The 26,626-nt window shown below is 46.3% G+C and overlaps 1 protein-coding gene across 1 annotated transcript in view; it reads left to right on the forward strand.

The window, feature by feature from the left end:
- Nucleotides 1-26,626, forward strand: part of LOC144797757 (IgGFc-binding protein-like) — a 283,418-nt gene that overhangs the window by 162,020 nt on the left and 94,772 nt on the right. The window contains exons 64-72 of the mRNA XM_078668518.1: nt 3,054-3,199; nt 7,326-7,469; nt 10,588-10,695; nt 12,281-12,450; nt 14,882-15,084; nt 19,160-19,301; nt 21,189-21,436; nt 24,060-24,237; nt 25,618-25,723. Coding sequence (XP_078524644.1) covers nt 3,054-3,199; nt 7,326-7,469; nt 10,588-10,695; nt 12,281-12,450; nt 14,882-15,084; nt 19,160-19,301; nt 21,189-21,436; nt 24,060-24,237; nt 25,618-25,723 — 1,445 coding nt within the window. The remainder of the gene's footprint in view (nt 1-3,053; nt 3,200-7,325; nt 7,470-10,587; nt 10,696-12,280; nt 12,451-14,881; nt 15,085-19,159; nt 19,302-21,188; nt 21,437-24,059; nt 24,238-25,617; nt 25,724-26,626) is intronic.

Genomic DNA, 26,626 nt, shown 5'->3' on the forward strand with positions numbered 1-26,626 from the left:
GCACCTCCTTTCGGTACCTCAGAGGAAACTGCGAGGGACCAGCAGAAAGTATTGTCCGCAGGGTGACCTCAGCACCTTGGAGTATACAAAAAAGTGATGAATGGAAAGTTTGAATTAATCTCAACCTCTGGCGATTACTCGAGACCGCATCCCAGTTCATCTGTACTTTGCACACCATGCCACCTCAGTTTGGACCCAGCCATATGCAAATAAATCTTTACCCTGCTCAATGGGAATAGTCCAGCCTGAACTATCAGGCCAGGTCCTCCCTGAACCGGAAAACAACAAGCAACTCAAACTCGTCTCTTTTTGCCTCCCCTCCCCCCACCCCACCTCCATCTCACCCTGTTTCCTCTCCCTTCTTCGGTCTCTTGGCTCCCACAACCATGTCCGGCCTTTAGCTGGGCTTGCTGGAAGCTGTGTGCATTCAGCACCCTTCTCATCCTGTTCCTGTCTTGTCCTTGTCCCTGATTGTTCCTTTCTGTCTGATTTCCCAGTTTAGAGTGGTTTTAGTCCTTCATTATTACACAGCGTGGGATGTTTTTAACACCCCTTTAACCCCCTTCCTTGCCCTCCTTCACCCTCTGGACCCCTGCTGACACACATACCCAAAACTATCCTCTGCATGAGGCAGCTAAACTATCAGTGATTTAGGTGAGCTGGGAAGGTACGGGAATGTTTGTGTTCAGGGCCAGTCCCCGCTCATCCAGGTACTTAGCAGTGAACACAAAAGGGACCCCTGCTACCTCATTTAATTCAATACCATCAGCCAGGGCGCCAAACTTCTCTCCGCCACCCCAAGCCGCTATCTTAGCAAAGGCCGGCTCTGCCCACGACATACTCTTTCAGGGCCAACTCTCCCCCCTCTTTTGTCTCTGTCTCCTGTTACTTCGTATTTGTTACCTGTCTCGTCCTGTGCAGAGTCCACCTTTCTCCCCCATCTCTTCTTTTTAAAGGTCTGTCCCCCTCCCTTGTATCTCTTTCTAGTTCCTGCCGTCATCTCTGCCTTGCCCTTTCATTCCCTTCTCTGTCTGTAGTAATGCTGATTTCCTGCACCAAATGAAAAAATGCTTATTTGATGTAAGATATGTAATATCATGAATGCCTCGTGCTTTCACAAACTGAGCCCGCCTGTGTGTTGTGAAGCAGGGTTGGTGTGTACACTGTACAGTGTGATAGGCCAGCGCGCCTTCACCTCCCTCTCTGTGTCAGCGTACAGACATTGGCGACCAGCGCGGCAATAGATGACCAGCAGGAGCAAAGTCGGCTGACTTATGTGTCACCACAGCCTCGTGCTGTGCATAGGAGGATCTGACACTGCACCAGGACCTGTGCATTGCACAGAGAGGCATTGCACATATGCCACTGCCATTGCGTCCCTTTGGCATATATGCCAAGGGAACGTGCTCAGATGATTCACTTCCTTCCTCACCGGAAGAACCCAGAGGATCCACCTCCCACCTCTGAACCCAAGGAGATCACCTGCGGTGTCCCCCAGGGCTCACCCCTCAGCCCCACGCTCTTCAAGGCATATATGACCCCGCTTGCCAACATCATCAGATCCCACGGTCTCACCACAATTTCCTATGCAGATGACACCCAACTCATCCTCTCACTCACCGATGACCCGACCACCACCAGAACCACAGATGCACGACAAATGTCGCCGACTGGATGAAGAACAACTGCCTGCAGCTGAATACAATCTAGACGGAAGTACTGATCTCTGGAAACAGCAGCAACACATGGAACGGTTGCTAGTGGCCATCAGACCTAGGATCCGCACCCACTCCCTCCGACCACACCAGAAACCTTTGAATCATCATTGACAACAAGCTCACCATGAAATCACAGATCAACGCCGTCTTCTCCATAAGATCTTCAAGTGGCTACCCCTGCACACGAGACGCACAGTGACACAAGCCTTCATCACCAGCCGACTGGACTACGACAATGCCCTCTACGTAGGAATCAAGCACGCCTCCTACAGAGACTTCAGACTATACAGAACGCCGCAGTCAGACTCCTCCTCGGCCTTCCCTGATGAGCTCAAATCACACCCCACCTCAGGAAACTCGACTGGCTCCCCATACAGAAGAGATGCCAATTCAAGCTGCTGACCCACGCACACAATGCTCTACACAACCAAGGACCTGCATACATTAACCACCGTCTGAACTTCCACCAACCAGCGAGAAGACTACAGTCCACATCCCTTTCACTTGCCCATACTCCCCGCATCTACTGAAGCAGAAGTGGAGGACACTCCTTCTCCCACATCGCAGCAAAGACCTGGAACATCCTCTCCACGCACCTCCGAACCATCACCTCACTTCCGGATATCCCAAGGGCCCTCAAGACCTGGCTGTTCGAAAAAGCCTCCCAGGTCTGCAAGCGCCTAGATACCCTATCAGGTTATTAGCCACGCTTTATAAATCACGACTGATTGACTGAATCTGCCCCAACCCTCACTGCCTGCAGGAAATTCTATTCATTCCTCATTGCAGTGCTGATGGCTGTGTGCATGCTGTGGCTAGGTCACAGGCGTGGAATTATCAGTGGAGTGAGTGCGCGCACCTCTTAGCCCGCTGGGTGGCAGTGTTACCGACGAGATAGAAGGGGTGGTGTGAGCGGATGCTTGCCTGAGAGAATGCCTGGGCAGATTCTAGTCAGTGTGTACGATGCAGGCGAGTGGGTGGCCTGGTCTGTGACGGGTGAGAAAAGGGTCTGTTGAAGGAGCTGGTTTGTGTGAGAGATGATGTTGCATCTTGTACTACACTAACAAGGACATTTTGTGGGGAGCCTCCCTTGTTTACTCAGGGTGGCATCACCTGAGTGATGTCACTTATTGGGATAGGGGGCTAGGCCTTACCATGTGGACTTTGTGAAAGGGGCTGCACCCCAGCTCCCCTCTTGGTCTACTCCATGCCCAGTCCTTCTCTTGTGACAGTGAGAGTACCGCAGGGGTTCGCTGCAGGAGGGCGGTGATGGTCTCTTGTGGATCAGAAGTGATGCACACTCACTTTTCCCATCTGTGCCTTGTTTTTTTCCAGATCAACGACAAGAGGGTGACCCTCCCGCACAGCCCCACCCGCGGCACAACCATCACGCAGAGCGGCCAGTACGTTGTGGTGCAGACCACCTTCGGGCTCACAGTGCGCTGGGATGGCAACCACTACCTGGAGGTCATTGTGCCCAAGTAAGGCCTGGCTCTGGGCACTGCTGCCCTTGTATACCTGCTCTTCTCTCCATGCCATGCTTCCCTGCACCACAGCACCAGGGCATTGTAGTTTAGGAGTTCATTTAAAAGGTCTGCACATTATGTATCATAACTCTGTTTTCTAAATGTGGTTCTGGGACTTTTCAGTCCTGGAGGCTCACTACCGGGTCGATAAGTTGGAAGAGATGCTCCATGTAAATTAGACATTCCCAGATCTAGTCCTTGGAAGACTTTATGTTTTCTTCCTCCAGAAGCATCCTGGCCCTGTATGGGAGAGAGAGGACAAGTGTCTGTACCGCAGCGATACCCAGTGTTCTGGCAGAAGTCATATCTTCCAACCAGTAGGAGTATGTAGCACAGAGCAGCAGCAGCGTCTTGTGGCCAGGGAGAGTATGACATTGTCAGAAGTGATGTATTTCAGGCAGTAAGAGTATAGAGCAAACAGCAGCAGTGACTCCTAGTGTTCTGTCAGAGTATGACACCAGAAGAAGTTGCAGCTTTCAGCCAGTCACATTATAGCGCAAACAGCAGCGACATCTAGTGGCCAACAAGAGTATGGCACAGTCAGATGTCATATCTTGCTGCCGGTAGGGGTGTGTAGCAAACAGTATGAGTGACACCTAGGGCCCGAATACGCGTATGGTGGTCCAAGGACCGCCAGACAGGCGGAGGCATGGCGGTGGCTGTCCAACCACCGCTGTACTGGCGCTCCGACTGCCTAATTACAGCTCGGGCAGTCGGATCGCTATGGGAACACCACCGCCAGGTAAGAGCCGTTCCCTCATGGTGGTGCAGCATTGTAGAGGCAGCAATATGCTTGGTGGGACGGCCACAGTCCTGCCATGCATATTACAAGTTTCCTCTCCTCCTCGGTTTTCATGACGGTTCCTCCTCATTGAAAACCGTGGTGGAGAGGAAACAAAGTGACTCTAGGCCTTGGGGTGCATGCAACCCCTGTGTGCATGCACCCCAGTTTCTGCACGGCATGGACTTTACTGGGCATTCCTATTGTGATGTCCATTTTCAGAGGCACTGCCGTGGGACCACCAAAAAAAGCCTGCCGACACGAGAACCACTCGTAATGGGCCCGGCTGCCCAACCACAGGTTTGTTGGAGCAGGAGCGGGCCACCGGCATGGCGGCTGCTCCCGCACCGCCAAACTCGTACTCAGGCCCCTAAGCAGACAGTCTGACAACAGCAGGGGATCTTTAAGAAGTGCACACAGTCCTCTGTCAGGGTCCAAATAACCACCTTAGTACTAAGTTAATGGGACGTCTCGAGTCATTCAAGGCAAAAGAGCCCAGTCATCTAACATTCAGTGCAGAGCGCTGGGATGAGATGGGACTGGCGCCCACTAAGACTTAGCAACAAGTACCAGACTTCAGGGCCCATCTCTTCGAGCTGGCATTTCATAGTTAAGAGCTGGGATTAACCCTGACTAACTCAAGAACTGGAAGATCTAGAGTTACAAGTACAACTTTACTGGAACAAGAGCAGCAGGCAGTAGAAGCAGAGATACTTACCTATGGTCAGAGCCATGACTGATTACAAGGCACGCTACCCTAAAACAATGAACATTATCCCAGTCAAGGTACAGTGCAGTCATAAGCTTCCTCCAACCCTAAGTCGCCCAGTGGCCTGGTGTGAGGGGGCCACTGTTCACTGTAGGTGGGACTCGCATGGGATGCACCCCTTACTCACCCCTTAATGTCTTAGTAAACATGTGGGGCCCCTACAGCGAACTCCAGAATGTCAGGTGTATTCAGTGAAGACAGACAGAAACAGCCACGTGTGGGTAGCAGGGGCCACCTGCATGCCAGGACGTGTGGCCCTAATGCAGGGAAGGCTCACGGGGCCTTGGGCCCTGGGAGACCGGTCCAGGGCCTTCACCTCAGGACTGGAAGAGGCAGACAGGGTCTCGTGCTCAGGGAGGTTTGAGGAGGACAGGCTGTGTCTAACACTGGAGCCACGCTGCTTGGAGTGCTGTATGAGGGGACAGACTGTTCTCGGGGCAGTGAGGGACTCTTGTTTCTGTCTAGTTACCCACACTTATTGTAGTGCTGTACTAGGGGATAGACTGGCCTTGGGGCAGTGGGGGACTCGCGTTTCTGTTTGGATCACTGACAGAATATTGAGGAGCAAAATATCGACCTCCCAAAATATCAATGAAAAAATATAGAATGACAGAATTTCGACTTACTATCTACAAACAGGTAAGTACAAAAATATCGAATCCAAAATATTGTTGTAAATAATATAGTTTGTTAAAATATCGATTTTTTATGTCTTAAAAGTAATGTAAAATAATGAAATAATTAATATAATTAAGTGAAACATACTTAAAAATACTTAAATAACCTTAAAATTAATAAATAATTAACGTAAATAAAAAAAGAAACATGCATTTTTATTTTTTAATACATATATATGTTAACTTAATAATATTAAAAAATATTCAATATATTTAGTGTTGGATAGCGGGAGGGTAAAATTTACTATTCCCAGTTCACTGAGCACAACAGTAGGGAAAGTGTTGGATAGCAGGAGGGTAAAAATTACTATTCCCAATCCAGTGAGTGCCACAGTAGGGAAAGTGTTGGATAGCATAGGGGTGAACATTACTATTCCCACTCCAGAGAGTGCAACAGAAGGGAAAGTGTTGGATAGCGTAGGTGTAAAAATTACTATTCCCCCTCCAGTGCGTGTAACAGTAGAGAAAGTGTTGGATAGCGTAGAGGTAAAAATTACTATTCCCACTCCAGTGAGTGCAACAGTAGGGAAAGTGTTGGATAGTGTAGGGGTAAAAATTACTATTCCCACTCCAGAGAGTGCAACAGTAGGGAAAGTGTTGGATAGCGTAGGTGTAAAAATTACTGTTCCCACTCCAGTGAGTGCAACAGTAGAGAAAGTGTTGGATAGTGTAGAAGTAAAAACTACTATTCCCCCTCCAGTGGGGCAACAGTAGGGAAAGTAATGATTTAATAATTAAATATAAATAAATTATTAGCAATATCAATAAAAAATTATTAAAAATTAATTACCAATGACAAATTATTTAATAATTAAGTACTTATAAATACCAATACATATTAATTATTAAAAAGTATTTACCTGTTAATAATTAATTAACAACAAATTCATTTTCAATACCAACAATTAATAAGAAATACAAATAAATGACCAATTAATAATTAACACTAAATTATCAATACACAAAAGTAATTTCAATAATTATTTAATTACAATTAAATTACTTCCCACCCTATTCCTCTATAAACCCACAACCCACTACAAATAATAAATTAATATAATTATCAATTAATAAATTAATAAAAATTAATTACCAATTAGTAAAAATGAATTACCAATTAATAATTAATTAACAATACATTAATTATTAATACCAATAAATAAAAATAATTAATGACTTAATTACAATTAAATTACTTCCCACCCTATTCCCCAATAAACCTACAACCCGCTTCGGAAATAAACGCAAAATTAAATTAAAAATAATTAATAATTCCTAAAAATTAATATTTAATTTACTATAATTAAATGACTTCCTAGCCTATTCCCGTAAAAACCCACAACCCGCTATGGAAATAAATTACGCAAAAATGAAATAACATAAAATTCCTTACTTTAAAAAAATTCAACCATACATTACAAAAATAATACATACTTTTAACACATAGACTAACACTTAAAACACTATTAAAAAATCGAATTTTTTAACAACTATATTATGACTGTCAATATTACTAACTTCGATGTTATGAAAATCGATATTTCTTACCTGAATTTCGATATTCTGCACCACTTTATTTTTGTGACTCGATATTATGTTCACTCGATATTTAAAACTCAATATTTTGCCATTGCGAGAATAAAAATTCGACATTGTGACTGTTCACCATTTCTGTTCAGTTAACCAACACTGCTTGCAGTGCTATATGAGGGGACAGACTGGTCTTGAGGTAGTGGGGGACTCCTTTTTCTGTCCAGTTACCCGTATTGCTTGCAGTGTGGTACGGGGGGCAGGGGGGCTTCAGTTTCTGTCAGGTTACCCACCGCCTTCAGTGACCTCTCCTCATCTCTGCAGCTCCTACTACGGGCAGCTCTGTGGCCTCTGCGGCAACTACGATGGCTCCGCCGACAACGACAACCTGATGCCGAACGGCACCGCCACGGAGGACAGTGACGCGCTGGGCAACAGCTGGCAGACCGCTGACGACGAGGACGACGCGTGAGTACCCTGGCACTCAGTGTTAATGGTGCATGTGTGACTCGTATCTATTTAGCTACCAGCAGCAAATCAGAGAGGTCCTGGCACAGAACCATGTTCTAATTGTTTGAAAAGGTCACTAAGTAGATTACTGGAACAGTTATCTTATTGGCTAATATTGCTGGAACAATGATTGCGAAGCAGATCCATGTGAACTTTTACCAAACTACCTATCACCTACCCCTCCACGCTATACTCCTCTCCACTTTCCTTTCTACTGACATCTGCCCTCACCTCTCCTGGCCCTTAGTCCCCACCAAGTTTATCTGTGAATTTTTCCTTCGTCATTTGAGATCTAGCTATTCTGTCTGATGCCCGATGGAGCTACCTGCTTTAGCTATAGGGGAGACAGGTCGGGGATTCCCTCCTTGGACGTCACCTACCCAGTCGGTCTTTAGCCAGACTTCCTTTCGTCTCTCCTGTCGTCTCTTCCCACATCCTCCCTCTATCTCTCCTTCTCTCCTCTCTCAATCTATGGAGACTGAACTATTTTCTCTGATGCCCGATGGAGCTACCTGGTTTAGCTATAGGGGAGATGGGCCATGGACTCCCTCCTTGGTCGTCACCTACCCAGTCGGCCTTTGGACAGACTTCATTTTGTCTCTCCTTGTTGTCTCTTCCCCTATCCTCCCTCTCTCACCTTCCCTGCCCCCTCCCCTGTTCGCTCCATTTATTTTGCCCTCCATGTTCTTTAAATGTTTTTCCCATTGAGACCTAGCTATTTGGCCAATGCCCAGTGGAGCTATTTGATAACTATAGAGGAGATGGGTTTTGGGACTTCCCCCTCAACCGTTACCTACCCAGCCGGACTTTGGGCAGACTTTCCTTCGTCTTTCTGCTGTATCTCCCTCCTACCCCTTTACCCTTACCCCCTTCCCCTCTACACCTCAATTATCTCGTCTTCTATGCTCTTGTAACTGTTTGTCTAGCAACTGATGTAAATTGGAACTGATGTAATCTTGTAATTCTGTGGAACCTCATGTAAAGCGCTCTGATACCTCCGGGTCTAGCCAGCACTATATAAAACTCTTAAAATAAATAAAAAATTAAATCTGATTGGCCAGCCATGCAATTCACCAGAACAAATAGGAAAACAATCAGAATAGCTGCCAGTAGCTCATACCTCCTTTCGTCTAAAGTTTGTGGTCCAGATAGTATAACAGGTACACAGGCAGTTTTCAGCATTGGCATGACTCACCCTCTCTGCTCTAGTCCTGACACAGAGCACATTTTGGCAGTTTTCAAACTCAGTTCTGCTCTATAGTGGAATAAAAAAGGGTCTATCTCTCCAGTTTCACTTTTGGAAAATGTTTTCCCCCACCCCTGGAGCTGTCTTATGCTCAACCTTAAACCACCTCCTCCTCCTCTGAGCTCCAAAAAAACCTTTCTAGACCCTTCCCTTCTATCCCTCCACTATTCTTCTCAATCCACATAACAGACTTACATGTCCACCGCTCGAAATAATTTCATGTTTCCCTAGCCTAATTCACCATTAATCCTTTTTTGGTCCTGGAGTAGCGTGCTACTCGCTGAAAAGCGCTTTAACAGATCATCAGGGGTAACAATCGCTATATAAATGCAAAACCTTCCCTCTTCTATTCCTCTTCTATCCCTCCACCATCCTTCTCAATCCAAATACCAAACTAACGTCCACCATTCAAATTAATTTCATATTTCACTATACTAATTCACCGGAGTAGTGTGCTACTCCCCTAAAAAGCGCTTCAACGCCTCATAAGGCGTAGTAAGCGCTTTATAAATGCAATTACAATACAATCCTCATTTCCTCTTCTGTCTCATCTTTTACTCTACACTTCCAGCATTCTTTTCCTGCTTCCCCTCATTCTTTCCTTCTGCCCCCTTTCCCTTTTCCCCAATCTCTCTCAGCAAATCCTTTCACTAAAATGCCTGGTTGTGACATCACATATCCTTTGATTCCCTGATGACATCACAGGGCGACCACATGGCCCAGTCCTTCCCTTGGCCCCTTAACAGCCTGTAATTGCTGCTGAGGGACAAGAGGGTGGTAAAGTATTGTAAACTACAAAGTATGAACAGCCTTAGTGAAACATGTTTACTTACTGTTCCTGCTGCTACCTTCATGAACTCGAGACGAGGGGTAGGGGTACAGAGGGCACACCTGCTACCCCAGGCAGATGTCCTTATTTTTCTACTACTTCCCTTCCTACTCTTTTATGACCTTCATGTTTACTTCTCTCACTTGTCTCCCTTACTCCCTTTTTTCGACATTCTTATTTTCTCTCCTTTGTATTTACTATTGTCTATTCTCTCCCTTTCTCCTTGACTTTTTTCCCTCTTTGACCTTCCCTTCAATGGTCCCTCCTTTCCTAGTGTTTCTTTTCCCACGTCTCCCTCTTCCCTCCTCCACCCTTCTCTTTACCCCTTATGCTTAATCTCTATCTCTATCTCTCTATCTTATCCTGTTTTATTACATATTCATACTTCTTTCTGTTCATCTTTCTCCCCAATACCCTTTCTCACATATCCCTTTTTTCAAAGCTTCTCCCTCTGTCTTTTTATTTGTTTATATCTTCCTTATTTTTTATTTTGTTTGTTTTCATTTCTCCTTCTCCTGTTCTTATCTTGCTACTATTTTGTCATTCATTCCCTCTCTCTTCATATTTCTCACTTTTTGTTCTACCAGGTTACTTCTCTTTCTCTTCTCTTCTCACTTTCCCTTCTTCTTTTCTTTTGTGTTTCCACCTCACATTCCCCTTCCTCTCTATCTTCTCATCTTTTACTTTAACTTACTCTTTCCTATTCACTGCCCTTCTTTTCTTTTAAATCTGCTTTCCCTCCACACCTTTGTGCTCCCTCTTCCTCCTTCCCCACCCCTCTTCCATTTCTCTACTTTCCTCCAATAATATTCAATCTCTTCCTTCCTCTCTCTCATTTTTCGTTTTATTTCTCCCATGTTCCTCCTCTGCCCTCTGTTCTCTTCCTTCCTCACTCAATGTTCTCGCCTTCCTTAACTCTTTCTTTTTCGATTCTTCGTATCCCCTCCCTTTTCTTCCTCACCCTTGTCTCCCCCTCTTATTTGATGTTTTTTTTCTTTCAGTTGCAAGCAGGACACTGAGCCCGACCCGCCCTGTGACAAGGATCTCTTGGATAAAGTCAGCAACCCAGACAACTGTGGCAAGATCATCGACCCCATGGGGGTCTTCAGGTACCTCTCGCCTTGCTGACCCTCACGGTGATGCTGCAGCAGTGGCGCTCCAATCCCTCACTATGTGTGTGTGTCTGTGTGTGTCTGTGTGTGTGTGTGTCTGTGTGTGTGTGTGTATGTCTGTGTGTGTGTGTGTGTGTGTGTGTGTGTGTGTGTGTGTTTGTGTGTGTCTGCGTGTGTGTGTGTGTCTGTGTGTGTGTGCGTGTGTGTGTATGTGTGTGTCGGGGTGTGTGTGTCTGTGTGTGTGTGTGTGTGTGTGTGTGTGTATGTCTGTGTGTGTGTGTGTGTGTGTGTGTGTGTGTGTGTGTGTGTGTGTGTCTGTGTGTGTGTGTGTCTGTGTCTGTGTCTGTGTCTGTGTGTGTGTGTGTGTCTGTGTGTGTGTGTGTGTGTGTGTATGTGTGTGTCGGGGTGTGTGTGTCTGTGTGTGTGTGTATGTCTGTGTGTGTGTGTGTGTGTGTGTGTGTGTGGGTGTGTGTGTGTGTGTGTGTGTCTGTGTGTGTGTGCGTGTGTGTGTATGTGTGTGTCGGGGTGTGTGTGTCTGTGTGTGTGTGTGTGTGTGTGTGTGTGTCTGTGTGTGTGTGTGTCTGTGTCTGTGTCTGTGTGTGTGTGTGTGTCTGTGTGTGTGTGTGTGTGTGTGTATGTGTGTGTCGGGGTGTGTGTGTCTGTGTGTGTGTGTGTGTCTGTGTGTGTGTGTATATATATATATATATCACTCTCTCCTGCTGTGTTGGTACCTCAGAGGACCCCAATGCCTTGGTACAAAGGTCACGTGCTGTATGTAACTGTGTAACCCTCCCTCCTGCTGTGTCTGTCCCTCAATGGACCTCAGTACCTCAGCACGCGGAGTGCTCATATTGTCCACACATACCTACCCCTTTTATTTGCTCCATCTGTCCCCCACTATGCTGGCTGTCATTCCTAGAGCCCCTTCTTCTCGCTTGACTTGAGTATCTCTGAGTGGAAACCATCCATCTTTACTTCCTGTACAGATATTGTGTTTACCTCTCATGATCCATATACCCCTTCTTTCTTGCTTGACTGTCCCTCTGTGAAGACCATACCTCATTACTTCCGGTACTGATATTGCCTCTACCCCCACACGAGCTACATACCCCTTCCTACTCGCATGACTTTCCCTCAGTGAAGCCTCTTCATCTTAATTTGCTGTGCTGATATCGCTTATGCCCCTATACAAACCTTGTACCCTTTCCTTCTCGCTTGACTGTACCTCAATGGAGCCCCTCCCACTTTACTTATCTTGCTCATGCTGCTTGTACCCATACACGAGCCCCGTACCCCTTTCTTCTCGTTTGACTGTCCCTCAGTGGAGCACCTTTCTCTTTACGTGCCATGTTCATGCCATCCCGTGTGTTACCCTATACAAACCTTGTACCCTTTTCTTCTCGCTTGACTGTACCTCAATGGACCCCTCCCACTTTACTTGTCATGCTCAGGCTGCTTGTACCCATACACGAGCCCTGTACCCTTCCTTCTCATCCGACTGTCCCTCCACGAAGCTCCTCCTTCCTTCCTTGCCGTGCTCACGCCTCGTGTACCCTCACACTTCTTCTTCTTCCATCCCCAGGGACTGCATCAAGATTGTCAGCCCACTTCCATACTTCAACAACTGCGTCTACGACATGTGCCGCTTTGATGGTCTCCAGCAGGCCCTTTGTGACCAGCTGCAGGCCTACACCGATGCCTGCCTGTCTGCCGGGGCGGTCGTTCACGGATGGAGAACCCCCACATTCTGCCGTAAGTTCATGTTTCAAAGCTCAAGCCTGAAACTCTCAGACATGGGTCATTACATGACCGCCCAGCTTCATAAATGCATTTGATGCCTCGTCAGCCTCCACTCAAACCAGTTCTGCTGCCTGACCATAGACCGCACACCATGCTCTGGTGGTGGACGCGCTTCCTTTACTTGCCTTGTAATCACATAATGTTCCTAAATGGGTCCCATCACCCCATGGCCGGGTCTGTCTCCTGTCCCATACATTCCCCATGATTCAGATTCATGACTTGTATCCTTTGTCCACATCCCCGATACCAACCAGCGTGATATGACCCTGCTCTGACGTGGTTCATGGTTAATATTGGGGCTTCCAGGTCCAATTCCTGGTCCAGGTGGCGTAGGGTATTTGGAATCTGCTAGCATTCAAAAAAGCCACCAAGGAAGAGTGGTTGGCAGAAGGGCGTGACCACAGACTGTAACTGTGGAGCTGTGAGACTGTGAGGATCCGAGCATGCATTGGAGTGGACCAGCCTTTGGTGTGATTGGCTATAGGGTCTGCCACTCTTCCAGGGAGACTGCAAGTTTAAGTTTAAGTTTAAAATATTTATTAAGCGCAACATACACCTGAGCGGTTTCTTGGCGCTGAGATAGCAAACAGCCTGCTGGGCAGAGTCAATCGCTAAGACATAAGCTGAAGAGGGGAACAAAGGTTTAAGACAGAAAGGCCTGAGTGAATAAAAATGTTTTCAATGATTTGCGGAAAATGGAATACTGGGTGAGAGACCTAAGGTGAAGGGGAAGAGAATTCCAGAACATGGGGGCGAGGGTGGAAAATTTCGAGCCACCCTGTTTTTTTTTCCTGTAGCGAGGGACTGCTAAAAGATGTTGGGCCGAGGAACGGAGGTCTCTGCCAGGGACATAAGATTTGATGGCTGAAGATATAAAGAGAGGGGCCAGGCCAGTCGTGGCCTGAAACGCCATGCAGCCTAATGTGAACAAGGCGCGTTCCCGAACGGGGAGCCAGTGGAGGGTCTTCAGGAGGGGAGAGGTGTGATGGAATTTGGGGAGACCGAAGGCGAGGCGGGCTGCCTGGTTCTGCACCAGTTGCAGTTTGCGCAGGCTGTACTGAGGGATGCCGTTGAACAAGATGTTCCCGTAGTCCAGGCGGGACAGGACCAGTACGGACATAATTAGTTTAAGTGCAGAGAAGGAAAAAAAGCGAGAAATAGAGCGGATAGTACGAAGAGTAAGAAAACAGGAAGAAACCACCGAACCTATCTGGGAGTGCATAGTGAGTTTGTCATTTAGCTTGATGCCAAGAGTCTTAACAGAAGGAACTGGGGTAGGGGGAGAACCAAAGGAAGGGGGCCAAAATAGAGAGTTCCAGGGACTGGAGCAACCACCCGTAACCACAAGTTCCGTCTTATCGGGATTGAGACTCCTCCCTTTCTGTGAGAGATCCTCAGAGGCCCTCATAGAAGCCTTTTCTTGGCAGCTGAGAGAGACTTCATGTCCACACAGGGACACTTGCTGTTTACTGCTGAAAAACATATGAAATCTTACCCTGTGTTAAGGAATCCTTGTCTTACTCTGCCCCGGGAGACATGTTCCCTAAGCATATAAACCCCTGTTTTACCCCTTTCTTTGACCACTGAGAGAGAACTTGTCATGTGACCAGGGCTGTGTGTCATGGCCATCCGCAAAAGAGAGCTTTCTTGGATCCCAGAGAAGCTTGACTGGGCAGCTGGAGAGTCACATAGGGACTTTATCTGGTGCTACTCAGAGAGATAGCTTTACTTGTTAACTGGGGACCTTGTATTAGTCTTCTAAGAGAGAAAGAGAGAGACAGAGAGAGCTTCCCATGTGGCACAGAGCCTCTTTCTCCAGGGTGCTCAGGATAGCTTCTGCTGGTCAAATGGAACCTTATGTTAGTTCACATGTTCATGCTTCACGTGTACACACAGAAACTTATGCTGGGCTACTGAGAGAGGGCACTTGTTCTTGAACACACTGTGGTGGGCTACTGAGAGAGGGGACTTGTTCTTGAACACACTGTGGTGGGCTACTGAGAGAGGGGACTTGTTCTTGAACACACTGTGGTGGGCTACTGAGAGAGGGGACTTGTTCTTGAACACACTGTGGTGGGCTATTGAGAGAGGGGACTTGTTCTTGAACACACTGTGGTGGGCTACTGAGAGAGGGGACTTGTTCTTGAACACACTGTGGTGGGCTACTGAGAGAGGGGACTTGTTCTTGAACACACTCAGGTGGGCACTGAGAGAGGCCACTTGTTTTTAAACACCCCGTGCTGGGAATCCATCTACCCACTCTCCTCCTGATCCACCAGTGGAGAACCAGACTGCTTGCACCTCTCAGACTTCAAGCCAGTCTCTTTATTCTCTGCACCATGTCTTTTCCTCACCTCATCTTCTCCTTTCCTCTCCTCCCCAGCGCTGGACTGCCCTCCAAACAGCAACTACACCCTGTGCGCCAGTGCCTGCCCTCCAACATGCAATGATCTCTTCGCTCCCATCAGCTGCACTGGTCGCTGCGTTGAAGGCTGCGAGTGCCTCCCTGGCTTCGTCCTCAGCGGTGGAGCCTGCGTGCCTAGTACCAGCTGCGGCTGCGTGGACTCCGCGGGCGACTACCACATGGTAAGTGATGGCGCATCCTCGCCATTTATGGATGCAGAACGATGAATGTTTGACCATTTACAAAGTAAGAAATATATTCACAATTTTAGGCCTGGCTTAGGAACAATTTTAGTTGTTTATCTAGTATTTTGATTTCTCAAAATTCATACATCATATTCATAATTAGAAAGGGGCTCTGGGTCTCCCCCCTTTAGCCATTAGTCAGTTGTATTGTCATTCAAAGGATGGACAAGCCAACACACTACCATATTCAGAACAGGGCAATGTGCCCGCGCCCTTCACACATTGGCTTTGCTGCGGTGCCTTTAGCTTTTTGGACCAGCCCACAAGAGAGCCACTCTGGGTTTGGAATGTCAGGCTGTAGGAGTGATGGTCTGGGCCTGTTCACTTTTGCATCTGCAGTGAGAGCAGAAGGGGCAACATTGTCTGCTCTTTAGGCAGGGCCAGCTTTAGGGCAGTGCGACTGGTGCAGCTGCACTGGGCGCTGACCTCGGGGGGGCACTGTGTTTAGCAATAACTTATGATAGGAGAAAGGAGGGGCACTTTTGCCCAGTGGTAGTGAGAGTATGTCAGGAGGTTGTTATGGGGTGTGGGGGGCGGGCGCCAAAAATGATTGTCGCACCGGGCGCCATCAGTACTAAAGCCGACCCTTGCCTGTAGGCCTCGTGTTCACTAGCAGCTGCCCCAGCAGAACTGGCACCAGAGGTGACTACCCCTGGTCTCCTATGTAGGAGACAGTTCAGAAAAGCAGTCTGTGTATGGCTTCTGAAATTTCCATAGCTTTCAGGATCCCCACTATAAGGAAAGGATGGGACGTGAACAAGGATACGGTATATTGGACTGTAAATTGGCCACCTTTTACCCTACCCCTATTTTTTAGACATCTCCTCTCTGGGCTTGCCATATCCTAGAGCAGGAACTTCCAGCTTACCCCTCTTACACTTGACAAAATGAGTCCCAATGTTTTCATATTAAAAGCATATTACATTGACACAATGACATTTCTTTTCCGCCTGTCTGCATTCACTGTGAAGGAGTTTGGACACCACTTTTGGATTTTATTACACTACATCCCATCTTTGTTATTGCTGAAACTACATGCCGACAAATGACCTTCAGTTGAATGTTCATGGTATGAAATACACTATGTATTTTAATGTTTTTCATTAAATTGTATCTTTGTATGAAACGTTTACCCAAGGCCACGACCAGCCTGTGTGTCCTTGCTTCAGAGATATCTTCCGTAGTCTATGGCAGACATAGTTACGATAACACAGCACTACATTGCGTTGACTTCCTTTAGTTTTACTGGAGTACCGACCTGGCCAGGATGGCAGCTTGTGTCTTCTCTGGTGCATAGTATAGTTTTCCTCCTCCAAGACCTGGTAGGTTTTGGGTGATTCTCACGCACAGCTTGAAAGTCCCTTAGTGTCGATATCGGTAACCCCCCTGCTGAGCAGTAATTGGTCGCGCTGCACAAAATAATCAGTCCACACAAATTTTGTTGACAAACAGTTTGCTGCAGGTGTATTTCACTCAAGAAGTCTGCCAATGTGGTGGGTTAACTTAGGGGCAATCCAAGGGCAGGCAGCGATGACTAACCTAATCTGCCCTGCCCACCTGATGAGCCAGACTGCACCATGGCCAACCTAGTCGGTGCTACCATTAATGTGGGGATTATCCCCCTTACATACCATGGACCACCAGTCCATAACTTTACTCATGGCTTTTTAGGAGCGAAGCGTATCCAGGCAAGCCCCCAGTTGCTCAGTCTTACAACCGCCCTTAGGACTAGTAGGGCGCAGATGTTTTCATCCAGGGTCCTGCCTTAAAGACTGCTTGGGTTTGGCATAAGGCACCCCTCTGTGCTCCTGAAAGGGTTCCCCTTTGTACCAATCAGCCTCCGGATCACCCTGTAACTCCGCCAAAGCCCAGGATGTGGCCGCTGTCATATCCAAGGCCCCCCCACCATGGCAGGCTCCATAACCACCTGCAACCTGCTGTAAGCCCTTCTATGTAGACGATTTCCTTATCTACCTCATATAGGTGTGCCCCGTATCTATCGGGGTACCATGTGGTGTTTACAGGAAAGAGTACGGCCACGCCTGTTCTCTTCTTCAACCACAGCTTTATGTACCCTTCAAGTTATTGCTTGGGGCCAACCAACACCCTTATCTCTACCCACTGACCTCCAATTGTATAGGAGTGCAGTGCCAACAGGAGATAGGACCAAAAGAGCATTTAAAACCTCTGCTCTCTTCGTAACCACAGTTCTGTGTGATATAATCCACTGTGCACCATGTGCAAGATTATGCATTTACAATTGGGGGTTGACTAAGCCCTTGTTCACCCATTCCCCCTACTTGGCGAGTTCCTACTTTGAGGCTTCGAACTGATAACCATCTGCTGCACAGCAAGATAATTGTGGTCCCCTGAGGAGGGTCATTGGCAGGGACAGGGTAGAGTCTTGTGATCCCCCCCTCCCATCTGAGCAAGCACCTTGGCATGGCACTCTCATCCATTGGAAACATATGACATGTATCGAATTGGAGCTTTGTCACACCTTCCGAGGACGCCAGGTGGACCTCCCCACCTAAACCAAGACAAAGGTGGATCTAACCACAGGGGGATGAGTCCTGAAGTCCCCTAAGGGTACTCCAAATATTCTCCTACATCACATGTCCTTCTTGCCTGCACCCCCCTGACAGCGACCTTCAGATGCTGTGTCGCCATGCTGGTGTACCCACCCAAGCATATATGGCCCACAGCCAGCTTTACTGCAGGTATCCCAGTGCAGAAAAAGGTGACAATGCTTTTGGAATGTGAAGAGATAGAGTAAAATAATGAGCATATTTACTTGCACCTTCTTAGATAGGCATGCAATATGTGCTCTGAAATGCAACCCACCTGGCTAAATGGGCGCTGAGAGTTTTTTTTTTGGGGGGGGGGGGTCAGGTATAAATACCTGACCCCAGCCCACTGCACACCCGAAATGACGCTGCAGAGGTGCCGGACTTAGGTGGGACTCCCGAGGGAAGGGGCCCCGTCAGCTGGTCTGTGGGGATGTTCCTAATGCGGGACTAAGGGGGCCGCCCTCTTACAGGGCCGACTGCGTGGCCGCAGGCATCCGCATTTTCATGTCTTCTCAGCAGCTCTTCTACTTCTCCCCACTTTTGTCAATAAGCACAAACCTCTTGCACACCTTGGCCCCTCCCTCGGGTCGAAGCCAGGCATGGCTGCACAATGACGGTGACAGAGACTGGGAGGCGCAGACTCCCTGGCTGACAGGACCAGAGAGTGTGGGGCTGCAGCTGGAAGGCACTTTGAGCTGGGTTAGATTATGGCCAAAAACTAGATAACAGGACGGAGAGAGAAAAGAAAGAGCGAGAACGTACCTGGCTCCTTGGAGGTGTCTTTTCTGGTCCTACGACCAATGCTTATCTAACATCCAATTTCATATATAGGTGCGAATTGCAAAAATCTTGCAAAGCATCCTTGATCTCTGGCAGCTGATGTGAGCGATTAATCCTTATTTTTTTATTTTACAAGCGGTTCTTTATTGACATTTTGTACATACATACGTCATAGGTGTGATAGATAAGCCCTACAGAATTGCGGGGTTGCACATATGATGTAAGTCGCACACCAGCCTGGCTGGAAGTCTAGGGGTAGAAGCTTACCTTGGAAGCACTATTGTGCCTTTAAGAGTGTTCCGTGGCGTGCTGACAAGCCATACCTTACCCTTGGTCCATTGGTTGGGCGCCATCTTTAATGCTCTGATAGGAGACAATCAAGGGAAGCAAAGCGGCCTCAGGCCTTGTGTTGCGGATTCTTCCACTAAGGATACCTCCAAGATCAGGCCAGTGCCCATCCCAATGTCCTGGAATGGACTGAACCTACAATGGCCACCAAAAGTGTAAGGTAGCAGGTTATACTCAGACTGCCCTGGTGTTTTTGTGTTGCTTAAATCCTTAAATAAAGGTGAAAGACTTTGTTTGCACTGCTTGAAAAATGTTCCAGAATCCAAGGGTTCGTCCGTGTGAATATAAATCCACTCTTGTACCTGTTGTTTTAGGCTGGAGACGTGTGGTTCGAGACCGGATGTGGTGAGAAGTGCACGTGCCAAGGCCTGGGTATCATCCGCTGTGAGAACCACACCTGCCGGGAACAGGAGAGCTGCGGCCTGAAGGATGGAGTGTACGGCTGCCATCCCTTAGGTAAGAATCCGTGGGGGCCACGGGCCCCGCTACCTGTCCGCCTTCATCACGAAAGGTCTCAGAATACATGGTAGGGCTTCCCAACATTGTGGAAGCGTGTGCTTGAACTGCTATAGAGAGGGTGTGAGATCATGATAAGTGCAGCCCCTTGTGGCTGAGAGAGGAACTGATCTTCAGAGGAGACCACGCCCCACTCCCACTCCCACTTCACCACTCCGCCCACTCCCACTCCCACTTCACCATTCCGCCCACTCCTACTCCCACTTCAGCACCCCGCCCTCCACCACTGGAGCACTTAGTACATTATTCAAGGCTGTTATTTGGATGTGGAACGAATTGTGAGCGGTGGAAGGCTTCAAGCTCCCTTATTGTTTGGGCTACTTACAAAAGGTAGTAATGGTGGATAAAGTGGGGTAGTGTTGGGTGTTATTATATTCAGCATCTTACTTCTGTTGACTTATAAGTGCATCAAATGATCCAAGGAACCTTCTTGTTAAACAGCTCCCTCAAAGGGTTCATTAGGAAATAGAACAGGCCGGTATTGAGTATTGGTGTTATGATGCATGTGGCAATCTGCACGATAATAAGCCTCTTCCTTTAAGAAAAGCTAGAGGACAACTTTGATGATTTGTGACAGTGCTAGAGACATCTGGAGCATTCTGGGGAGAGCAGCTTCTGCTCTGGACTTAGACTTCACCATGATCCATTCTGTTCTTCTTTTCTATGTTGCTTTATATACCTTGACCTCCTCATCAGCTTGAGCTGCGCTCTCGTCACTACACACCCAGTCTTATCCCCTCCCTCACCCCCTGCCCATCCTTTGAAGGCTCACAGTGGCAGATACATGGGTGGAGGGGATTCTACATGTACCCACTATATTTAATACCAATCCGCTTTAATACCCATTCTGGCCAATGCTTCTAAACAATTAATGACCCTCCTTACCTGATCTTTTGCATCTCAAGAAGTCTCACAGCTTTGGGGTCCTACTTTATGAAAAGATTGAGAGCGAGGCTACTGCAAAGAACAGATTCTGATACGTGCTGCTTTCGTCATTCCACTTTCTTGTATCATGCTCAGTGGAACACTTCCAGGGACTCCATATCACAATTCACAATAAGAGTTAGAGGGAACCACAACCTACTGTATGTCCGCTACACAACTATCAAAAGCTCACAAAAAAATTTGACCAAAAAAAAAAAAGCTCACAAAAAATACAGTAGTGAAAAAGCACTTTATCCTGATAGGAAAGTGCTACGGTCAAAGACATTGGATGGAAAGGCCTCACCCACATCACCGTGGAATGCTTTATCATTGGCTTTCGAGTCCCACATCGTTAGGGTATTACCACCAAGGTGCTTTCAACCTTGGAGTGACGTAGATCAAAATAATGGTCTTGGATAAGTGAGGGATCCAGAAATTTCAGTTTAAACTACCTCTGTGTATACCCAAAGGAATGACATTTATTTTGGTGCACACATGGTGGTGTTAACAAGGTCCATTGGATGTGTGCAGGCGGATTATGTCTTCAATCATCCATTACAGCAAGATGTTTCAAACCCTTTATTAGCCCAAACAAGTTCTCAGGCCTTCATCAGGGTAAACAAGCATCCCCTAAAAGTCTGTGCAACATCTTTCATCCATGCAGAGAGTCAAGAATAAGTCTTAACTCTATCGTCCAGCCATATAGAATCATCCTATAGTTTAGGGATTAACATTCCACTGGTCTCATTGGAGGTAGAACCTTTCTGTAGTCACATCCTCATCCAGAAGCAGTTCCCTCTGTTCCAGTTGCTTAATCCTCCGTGAGAGGCAATCGACGTTGTCTCAATGTCAGGACCCAGACCCTTTAATGTGTCTGTTTCTTCCCTCCATATCTCTCTTTAGATCGAGAAAGCTGTTCAGCTTCTGGCGACCCCCATTACAGAACATTTGACAAGGCTAATTTCCACTTCATGGGAACCTGCACATATACCTTGACCAAAGTGTGCATTCCCTCTAGCGGCTTGCCCTTCTTCAGTGTGGACACCTCTAATGAGCACCGTGGCAACAATAAGTTTGTGTCCTACGTCAAATCGGTTCATGTGCAGGTGTACGAGCAACAGATCACCCTCATGAAGAGCCGGAGAGTCATTGTAAGTATTGAACCCGTTGTTCTTCTAGAATAGCCGCCAAAAAAGAGGCCAGTGTAATGTCAAAGAATTATTAAATGCTCTAAAATGTCTGAAAACTAAGAAGCTTTTGAAATAAATTATTTAAAATCAGAGATTCCTTAAGTCAATGGATTCTTTAAAGGATTAAAGAATGCCCCCAGACCCAAAGGTTTAAGGTATTTTAGAGGATTGTACAATGAACGCGATCCAAGAATGCTATGGAACCATCAAAGAACTATAAAATGTCTAATTCAAGAATTCAGTGGGATTGCTCAAGATTTCTAGAATGTTTGATATCCAAGCAATCTGTGTAATTTTATACAGTCAAATCTTGAAGATGTAAGGAATTTTCAAAAAATTCTAAAACATCTATGATTAAGTAAGTAGATTACATTGTTAAAAACCAGAGGATTTCCTAAGGCTTTGTTAATAAATTTAAGGTTGCCTGATAACTAGAAAGTCTATACAATGTTTTGAAAACATCATAAGTTTGGAGTTCGAAGGAATCTATGGAATTTGAAAAAAAACTCTTGAATATCTGAAATCAAGAAAGTCTTTTGATTCTTAACAAATTCCAGGAATTTCTGAGATCAAAGAGCTTGAAGTTTAAAATAATTATAGAATGTCTGATAGCTAAGTCATATTAAAGATGTATAAGTATGTGCAAAAACAAAGAAACTCTGTGGAATTAGAGAACACCTCATAGACAAGAAGTCAATGCAGCCTTAAAGAATTATAGAATGCATGTTCCATAAGAAGTAAATGACTTGGTTGAAGAATTTTAGTCTGTCTTAAATCTGTGATATCTGTGGGATGTATATGAATATGTGTTGTTTCTTCCCTATGATGTCACAGATAAGTTGTGATCCAAAGTGAAGGCCACCTGCCCTGTAGTTCAGCATGAACATGTTGTGGGTCAAAGATTGAGCTGGCCAGGGTCAGTTCTTGCTAGCCCTCTTCTGTCACTGTTGTGTTGGCTCTTTGATATCACCTTGTGTAGCGCGGGAGGAATTGAAACTCTGCATGGTAGAACTCTACATTTTATTTAATAATTCAAATCCATTGTCCTATTTAGAGTGCCCAGAGCCAAGCATTATGAACCAGGACAGCCAAGCCTAGAGAGCACTGGGTCCTGCATGCATGAATATACCTTTTAGAAACCTGACACTCCCTGCTGTTGGGCCAAACTCACCTGGCCCACTGCTTGTGATTGATTCTGAGTGGCTCAGCCAATCACATGCTGATTCTTAGTTTAAATCCCATGCCTCGCCTTAACCATAGAGTATTATCAAGCACAATATGCTCCAGGCTGAACAGTTTTACTAATCCTCCTAAAGGCAGTAAGAGGGAGCCTGAATCAACCCTAGAGCATGGACTGTTAAGCCCAGGAGAGTCCAATGTAGGTGTGTGGGGGGGGGGGATTATTGACAGATGTTCAGGATGCCCATCTATATCATATTGATCTGATGTAAATGTATTTTATGTGGATGTCCTGAAAATAAGACATGGATGCAGCCCTCTTGGACTCAAGTTGGGTATGCCCACCATCACTACTCCACAAGTTGTACATTGACTGAGCCGTCTGACTTATACAGCTAAGTCATTTTAACCTTAGTGTTTATTAAGGATACTTGGGATGTGTGAAGTTGGACCAACTTGCTTTTGCCCACTTTGTGAAGTTTATCAAAAACATGGCCACCTTTATTGACTTAACAATGATGGTAAAGTTGAAAGAGTTGAACAAAATTCCGACAAAATGTTGCTTTTGAAGGAAAGAAAACTGTCCAGCAGATAAAATGTCTACTCAGGAAAAACTAGACTTGTTCAAGCCTTATGAATTTCACATAACTCAGCTGGCGGGGAAAAAGTCTGCACAGCTCTAGTGTTATTGTGTGTCACGGACTCTCCCTCAATCAGAGTTAAACCTTCAACATGGGCCTATAGAAAGATCCAACTCCAAAAGGAAGATGTTTTCGAGGGCACATTCAAAGGGGGTACAAAAGTGGATTGCTCTGCAGTCAGCCATGTGCACCATCAGACTGTGTGTTTACCAACAATTTAATGTTGCACACTATCATCACAAAATTAATGGGTATGACTGCATGAATTAATGTCCGTCCCTTGTAAATCCTCAGAGCATGCTCGAATTAATTATTGGTTTGCTCGTATAAGCCATTGAAGACAGATATCAACCAAAGTTAAATAAGTATCGGCCCGGACCCAAAAATGGATAGGGGATACAAGCAACACCAAAAGTATTTCAGATTTGTTTTGTCTAAAGTCTGGTGCAACTCGAGTCCCTGCGGCACGCGACCTTGGTAGAATCCATTGCTCATATGGTTTGCTGTATCGCTTTGCTGTAGGTTATTCGCTTATTGGTGCTTGAGTTCCTAAATGAAGAGAGTTACGCTCAATGTAGCTGCTGATAGAATAGGTTACCAGTTAGGGTAGAATACACTCATGTGGATAGGTGAGGCAACCTGTCCTAGATTATCAAGTAGAAAGCCAGAAGCAAAACTCAGATTCTCTATTCCAGATACTTCAAAACCCTCTCAGGTTCTTTCAAACATCAGCTCAAGCCTTGATCATCTCTTTCTTTTAACAGCTTAATGGCAAGAGAGTCAACCTCCCCGTTCAGATTGGAGACCAGCTCACCATCCATCTGAGTGGCACCTTCGTCTTGCTTGAAACAGACTTTGGGCTCTGGGTGCGTTTTGATGGCAATCACCATGTGGATGTTTCAGTGCCATCCTCCTATGCTGGTTTGGTCTGCGGACTCGGAGGTAAGGCACTTTACTTACCAACCCGGGGATCATAACGGGTCTGGAGTCCTTCCAGAGAGATGATCTACAGTATTTGGACAAATATATGCACATTGGTGTTGACATTTTATGGTGGCCTTTTGTCCGAGTGGGCAGACTCCAGGTCCACCGCCTCTTTGGCATTCTTGATTGTTTGATCTGAACTGTAAGCGAGCTATTAGTGGCTTCGTAATGCTAAGAATTAAGACCTTTGAAAGATGTGATGGAACATCACAGGTCAGGATCCTAGCAGGTATTTGTTAATCCATTGACTTGTGTATGAATTTATGGGGATTGGAATATTTGGTGGGATTTTTATTTTATTTTTATTTTTAGACTTTTATAGTGCATGAACCAGACCCGTGAGGGTATCAGAGCCCTTTACAGGATTGACAGGTGGTACAGGCAGTCTTGGGACGGGTGTATACAACTGGGATAGGAACAGATAGCTGCATTATACATGGAAAGAAATAATAGGCAATAACATAACCCGGATACAGGTGGGATAAAAACAGGTAGATACATTATAAGAGAGAGCAGCTGTCTCAATTCCCGGGTGGGATGCCCAGAAGTGCCGGGTAGGTGTCCTCCGGAAGAACCATGGGTAATGCCGAATAGACGGAAAAACAAAATTGTTGAGGTGATTGAAATGCAATTGTTAGGCAAGGAATTTGCCCATAAAAAAATATTTGGCCTCCTTTTTGAAATGTGCCAGAGATGGAAGTCTTCTGATGGTGGGCGGGAGTGAGTTCCATATTCTTGGGGCAGCCCCAGAGAATGCCCGATTGTACGTTATGGGATGATTACACATGGGTTCTCATGTCTCTTTTGGTTTTGGGATTGGTGAATCATGTGAGCTAATGACATCTGGTTAGACTGTTTCCTGTTACTCATTAGATCTTCACAGTGGGTTGTGGAGCAGAAGTTCTACAGGCTCTCTGAAGCATAAGGAGAATAAGTGTGCAATAATGTACATTCATTCATTAAAATATATTGACCAATCAAAGAACTCCGAAATGGATTTGCTTGATTGGATAGAAGTTTCAATAACCCCTTGAAGTATGTTAGGTAAACATCCTAAAGAAAAGTTATAAATGCAGCTCCAGTAAATGAATTTGTAAATAAGTTCCTAATTATCAGCCCATATTGTTTAGACAAGCATACGTGCCCAAGTATGTATCTGAGATGTGTGCACATGGCTTGTGTCACTGAGGGATACTTCTTCAGGGCTTACTACGATGACCCTTTGCAAACAATGCATTAATCGAGCAAGATAGTTGAGATTCTGCCTGCTAAAAACCTTTCCCATTCCTCCCCTTCTGTTTCTAAATGATGAATTGGGCTTTTTTCATCCCATGCCAGGCAACTACAATGGAAATAGCACAGACGACAACCTGAAACCAGATGGCAGTGCCGCAAAGAATGTGACAGAGCTGGGGCAGAGCTGGGTGGTGGAGGAAACTCCTGAGTAAGTATTGTCCCGGCCCGGTCAATCCTGCAGATGGGAATTACACTTAGTACTCAAACCCATAGACTGTACCCAGGGTTACTCTAATGGGCATTTCCATCGAACCACATTAGGGGCGCCCCCATCAACCTCGCATCAATAACCCCCCACCAGAGACTACGTCTGGCATTCCTGTGCCAATCGCCCCATCATGGACAATTCACATTGATTGCATGCCAGTAGCTCAGCCGTAGAAACACTCATATACTCCACACCAATGGCTCCTGTTAAGACAGTAACTCACCACATACAACCCCCATCGGTCCCACACCCTCCCCACAAAATACAACTGTCCCAGTTGCAAAGCAGTATCTCCAACATGGACACAATCCATCTATCCCACTCTGATAGTGTCACGATGGACAGCCTCCATCAATCCATGTTAACAGCCCCACCATGGACAACTCCCATCAGTAATACTCCCAACAGCCCCATCACGGACAGCTCACATCAATCCAAAGGCAGGATCTCCAACAGTTTATCTCCCACCAACCCCCCACCATCTCTCCTGCAATGGAAAAATCACCCATGAAGAACAAGGAAGACCTCTCACCAACTCCACAGCAATAGGCAATGCACTATCCCACGACAACAATGCCACAATGATCAACTTCTATAAAACTCATGCTAAAAGCGGAGGGTGCCCATCTCTCAACATTTACACCCCAGTAACTCCTCGATGGACCGCGCTCTTCAATACCACACCAATGACCCCCACAAGCCCACACCCTTAACCCAACCATAGGATCTCCCACCAAACACCCAAAGCCATTATCCCAGCCATACATTTTCCAACTGTCCCATCCCATAGCATCATCACAGAACATCTTTCTGCGGTCTAGCAATAAAAATGGCAGCAGCAGA

The sequence above is a fragment of the Lissotriton helveticus genome, chromosome 12 (assembly GCF_964261635.1).
Source record: "Lissotriton helveticus chromosome 12, aLisHel1.1, whole genome shotgun sequence".
NCBI lineage: Eukaryota > Metazoa > Chordata > Amphibia > Caudata > Salamandridae > Lissotriton > Lissotriton helveticus.